The following is a 4,537-nucleotide window of genomic DNA, read 5'->3' as shown; positions in this document are numbered from 1 at the left end:
TCCACTCTTTTAAGCTGACCCTCGTTAAGCCCCCATAGCCCCAGATGAGAGTAAAAGAAGCAGGTGCCAAAGAAGCCCTTCTGGGTTCACGAGGAGGACGGTCCCCTGAGGATAAACCCCAGCGCAGTTAACCGAGAGGGGCAAGGGGGTGGGCGGGGAAGGCTGGGGGTGGGGACGGCGTTGCTTAACCAGCCTTGGGTCCTCCTCAGGTCTTGGATGTGCCAGCGCCTCTGGCCGAGGCCCGCTAACAAGCCTCTCCCTGGCCGGCTCCCGCCGCGCCCCCTCTCGCTTGCTCCCTCCTCTCTCCCCTGCTCCCAGGACGGCGGGATGGCTGCGCAGGGCGCACCACGCTTCCTCCTGACCTTCGACTTTGACGAGACTATCGTGGATGAAAACAGCGATGACTCCATCGTGCGCGCCGCGCCGGGCCAGCGGCTGCCTGAGAGCCTGCGTGCCACCTACCGCGAGGGCTTCTACAACGAGTACATGCAGCGCGTCTTCCAGTACCTGGGCGAGCAGGGCGTTCGGCCCCGGGACCTGCGCGCCATCTACGAGGCCATCCCCCTGTCGCCCGGCATGGGCGAGCTGCTGCAGTTTGTGGCCAAGCAGGGCGCCTGCTTTGAGGTTATTCTTATCTCAGACGCCAACACCTTTGGCGTGGAGAGTGCGCTGCGCGCCGCCGGCCACCACGGCCTGTTCCGCCGCATCTTCAGCAACCCGTCGGGGCCCGACGCTCGGGGGCTGCTGGCGCTGCGGCCCTTCCACGCGCACAGCTGCGCTCGCTGCCCCGCCAACATGTGCAAGCACAAGGTGCTCAGCGACTACCTGCGCGAGCGGGCCCACGACGGCGTGCACTTCGAGCGCCTTTTCTACGTGGGCGACGGCGCCAACGACTTCTGCCCCATGGGGGTGCTGGCAGGAGGCGACGTGGCCTTCCCGCGCCGGGGCTACCCCATGCACCGCCTTATCCAGGAGGCGCAGAAGGCCGAGCCCAGCTCCTTCTGCGCCAGGGTGGTGCCCTGGGAAACCGCCACCGAAGTGCGCCTCCATCTGCAACAGGTGCTGAAGACGTGTTGAGGACGTGGCCTGCAGGGGGCACCCGGGCAGGGAGGGGGTGAGGGGGTGGGGGTCGGGAAAGACAAACCTAGCTTTATTACCCCCTTTCCCTTTCGCTTTGTTACGATCCTCCGGGAATTTCCGGAATCCTAGTTTCGTCCATCTGGGGACTGAAAGAGGGAGTTCGGAGCTGTCCCCGCCTATGCAGTTAACCCAACTCTGCTGCCTCCCCCAGTTCCACTACAAGCAAATTCCGGAGTCCGCCCCACCCGGGTGGTGCGCATACCTAAGCAGGCAGCAGCGTTTCCAAAAACCTGGTCCTCCCAGCTGGGAGGAAGGGGTTCCCTGGCGGGGTAGAACATCTCCCGCTGCATTGGTTTAGTTAAACCAACTAAACCTTTAACTAAAGGTTTAGTTAAACCTTGGGCTGCATGACCTCCCACCCCCAGTCTTCTGTCAAGGGGACCCAGGCCCTGCACTCTCCACCACCCCCTCCCCCGCACCGGACTCCCCGCGGAGCGGGGTGGCGCTCTCTGCCGACGGTCCCAGGCCTGGATCTTGTTTTACCTACTGCGACCCTACACTGTACTCCTGGCCTCCCTTACCCCCGCCCCCGCAACCGTGTCAGCATCCCCACAGGAAAAAAAGCCAGAGGGCACAGACACCTCCTTGTGGTCGAATGAGGTAGCACACTGTCCGGGGCTCGGGTCTGGCCAGCCAGGGACCTCACAGACCCCGAAGATATCTCCTCGCACCCCAGCCTCGTCTATGCAGCAAGAAACCAGGAACTTAACCAAAGTTGCCCCGCCGACTGGGCCCTCTGAGTCCCCCTTCCCCCGTATGGAACAGAAAGCCATGATGTTTTAAAGCAGAGCCAGCGGAAACCCAAGGCCCTCCTCCCTCTTTTGGTGTTTCAGAGCTATAAAGGAGGTGAAGGGGCTTCCCTGGTGGTGCAGTGGTTGAGAGTCCGCCTGCCGATGCAGGGAACGTGGGTTCGTGCCCTGGTCCGGGAAGATCCCACATGCCGCCGAGCGGCTAGGCCCGTGAGCCATGGCCGCTGAGCCTGCGCGTCCGGAGCCTGTGCTCCGCAACGGGAGAAGTCACAACAGTGAGAGGCCCGCATACCGCAAAAAAAAAGAAAAAAAAAAAGAGAAAGGAGGTGAAGGTGGCTGAGATCTCTTGCGCCGCCAACTGAGGGATGAGGGCGAGGTGATCTCTGCTCTCAGAGAGCCCCACTTAAGTGAGGGAGCTGGTCCCCACTCTTGGGAGGAGTGCCCAGCTTGGGGAACCAAGACTAAATACATAACAAAGCAAGCAACAGGCAAAAGAGCAGGGTGCAGCCCATCTCTGCCGAGGGGCACAGGGGTCGAGTGCAGAGGGCTCAGTGAGCACCGAGGAGATGGGGGATACTGCTGCTTAGGGCAGGCAGGGGGGGCCCAATTAGCAGGAGCCTTACAAGTGGGTTGCCTTTCAGTCCCTCGGTTCCCCAGCCCTGCAGGGCAATCAGGTCATCAGAGTTTTATTCAAAGTTGGCACTTGCGGCTGGAGACCCTGTCATGCATGGCGTAAGGGTCCCCTGTGGATAAGGTCACCAAACTCCTTGGTTTCCAGTTCTTTCCTGTCTCCAGCAGGCCTCTGGAGAAGGAACAGACACAGCTCACAGCCCAGGAGGTGTGCAGGCCTGGTCCAGTCTTGACTGTGGAGCTGGCTTCGGTGTGGGACTCAAAAAGAGGCTCACTCAAGGCTGTGCTTGGGTCAGCATCCCAGAGAGCCCAGACTGTCAGCAGCTGGGTTCCACATAGTTCCCGGGGAAGAATCCAGACCCCTCTGAGCAGACACCCTCACACCAGCCATCGGAGTAGCGGCGGGTGATGCAGATAACGGTGCCCTCAGAGAAGGAGAGTTCGTTGTCCTTCTGGCGGGTGTATGGGTACAGCGTCACCACTGCAGGGCGGGAGGAGAAGGTGCCATGAGACGTGCCTCCTGCCCTGCCACAGGGATGCTGGTGCCCACATACTGGACCCTAGGGAGCAACGTGGGGAGTGGAGCAGGAAATGCCTTCTCCAAAGCCCCGGGACTCCTCCCCAGCTGAGATAATATTCAATATCAGGCCAGCTGCTTCTCTTCTCTATGGGGGTGTGGGCAACAACAGGCTCACCCCTTTGCAGCTGGAGGGGAGAATGGCTCTGGGCTAGAAGAGCGGGCAATCCTGACCCCAGGATCTGGCGCCTTTCAGTCCCAGGAGTCACGTACCTTTCTCCAAGTATGCATCAGGGACCCAGCTGGGTTCTTCAGGCCCAAAGCCTGGTGGTGGCGGAGGTGGTAGCCCCAAATCATCTACATCCAAGGGTGGAGGAGGGGGCAGGTCCAGGGGCATGGGCAGCTCTGGGGCTGGGAGGGAAAGCAGAAAGGCTGCAAGTGTCACACAGGCAACCCCCTCCAGGCCAAGAAACTTCAGTGTTGGAGAGCAGGGCCCCAGGATCTACCCATTTTTTGCAATCTGCTTTCAGCCCCCGTTCATCCTGGTCCTCCCACAATGCCTCTAGCAGGTAGTAGGTGCTCAGTAAATACGGTTAACATTGAACAGTTGTGGGGCTGTCAGACTCTGCCACTTGGCTGAGTGAGCCAATGCACTTAGTTTAACCTCTCAGGCTCAGCTTCATCTATTAAATGGGAGTGTGAAGATCCTAGGAGGTTAAGTAAAAGTGAGAAAATGGATGAGAAGCTTTGACCCTGGGGTCTGGTATAAAGCGGGGGCTAAATTATGTTAGTTCATTCCCTCCGCCTCCTTTCTTCCCGTTACTCCTGCCTTGGACAAAGTGGTCACTGACATAGACCCAGTTGGACCCAACAAGGGTGAGGGTGGGGAGAAGTATTGGGAGGTGAGAACGACCCCAAAGTTGAGCTAGGAGGAGAGGGCAGAGCTCCTTACCTGTTGGGGGCAGGCACAGTTTCCCCAGCGGAGGGGGCGACAGGAAACCTTCGGAGGCAGCAGGTGGAGGGGGTGGAGGTGGGGGTACTGCCTGCTCCTGGGTCGTGGAGACCCCACCGACACCTTCGGCGCTGCTGAAGACCAGAGAAAGCGGGCGCTCGGCTAGATTGGGGGCGGGGGGGACACCTTCCTAACTCAGCACCCAACTGGCCCCGCCCCTTCCGTCATAAGCCCCGCCCCCGTGACCCTGAGTCCTCTTAAGCCCCCGCCCTTCGCGACCACCCCCACCCTGGACCTGTGCAGCTCACCCGGCCGAGGCCAGGGAGGAGGCAGAGGAGGCGGCGGAGAGTTTGCCGTCCAGCACCACGGGGAGCTGCACTGGCTCGGGGATCCGGGGCGCTCTCCTGGGGGTGGGCAGAGAGAAGGGGTGTCGTCAAGGGGAAGGCATCAGGCGGGCAGGCGGTCGGTGCGGGGAGGAGGTGGCAACTGGCGGAGGAGGAAGATTGGCGCCCGGCTTGAAGGGGGCTGTGGAGGAGTAGGGTTTCTGGA

At 61.0% G+C, this 4,537-nt stretch overlaps 2 protein-coding genes across 8 annotated transcripts in view; one reads left to right on the top strand and one right to left on the bottom strand.

Annotated features, from left to right (window-relative positions):
• The window catches only part of PHOSPHO1 (phosphoethanolamine/phosphocholine phosphatase 1), a 6,998-nt gene extending 5,002 nt beyond the window's left edge, over positions 1–1,996 (top strand). For 4 of the 7 annotated variants that reach the window (XM_024743169.1, XM_024743155.1, XM_024743164.1 and 1 more), the window contains one exon: positions 210–1,996. In XM_024743169.1, coding sequence (XP_024598937.1) covers positions 217–1,077 — 861 coding nt within the window. In that variant the 5' untranslated portion in view covers positions 210–216 and the 3' untranslated portion in view covers positions 1,078–1,996. The remainder of the gene's footprint in view (positions 1–209) is intronic. The other 3 variants (XM_024743194.1, XM_024743186.1, XM_024743178.1) reach the window with 1 other exon arrangement.
• Positions 1,997–2,559: 563 nt separating this feature from the next.
• The window catches only part of ABI3 (ABI family member 3), a 10,559-nt gene continuing 8,581 nt past the window's right edge, over positions 2,560–4,537 (bottom strand). The window contains exons 4-7 of the mRNA XM_024744475.1: positions 4,297–4,421; positions 3,989–4,122; positions 3,310–3,447; positions 2,560–3,000 (exon numbers count right to left, since the gene is read on the bottom strand). Coding sequence (XP_024600243.1) covers positions 2,837–3,000; positions 3,310–3,447; positions 3,989–4,122; positions 4,297–4,421 — 561 coding nt within the window. The 3' untranslated portion in view covers positions 2,560–2,836. The remainder of the gene's footprint in view (positions 3,001–3,309; positions 3,448–3,988; positions 4,123–4,296; positions 4,422–4,537) is intronic.

The sequence above is a fragment of the Neophocaena asiaeorientalis genome, unplaced genomic scaffold (assembly GCF_003031525.2).
Source record: "Neophocaena asiaeorientalis asiaeorientalis breed wild unplaced genomic scaffold, Neophocaena_asiaeorientalis_V1.1 scaffold1, whole genome shotgun sequence".
Lineage (NCBI taxonomy): Eukaryota > Metazoa > Chordata > Mammalia > Artiodactyla > Phocoenidae > Neophocaena > Neophocaena asiaeorientalis.
The sequence above is the reverse complement of the archived record's forward strand: the minus strand, read 5'-3'. Positions and strand labels throughout refer to the sequence as shown.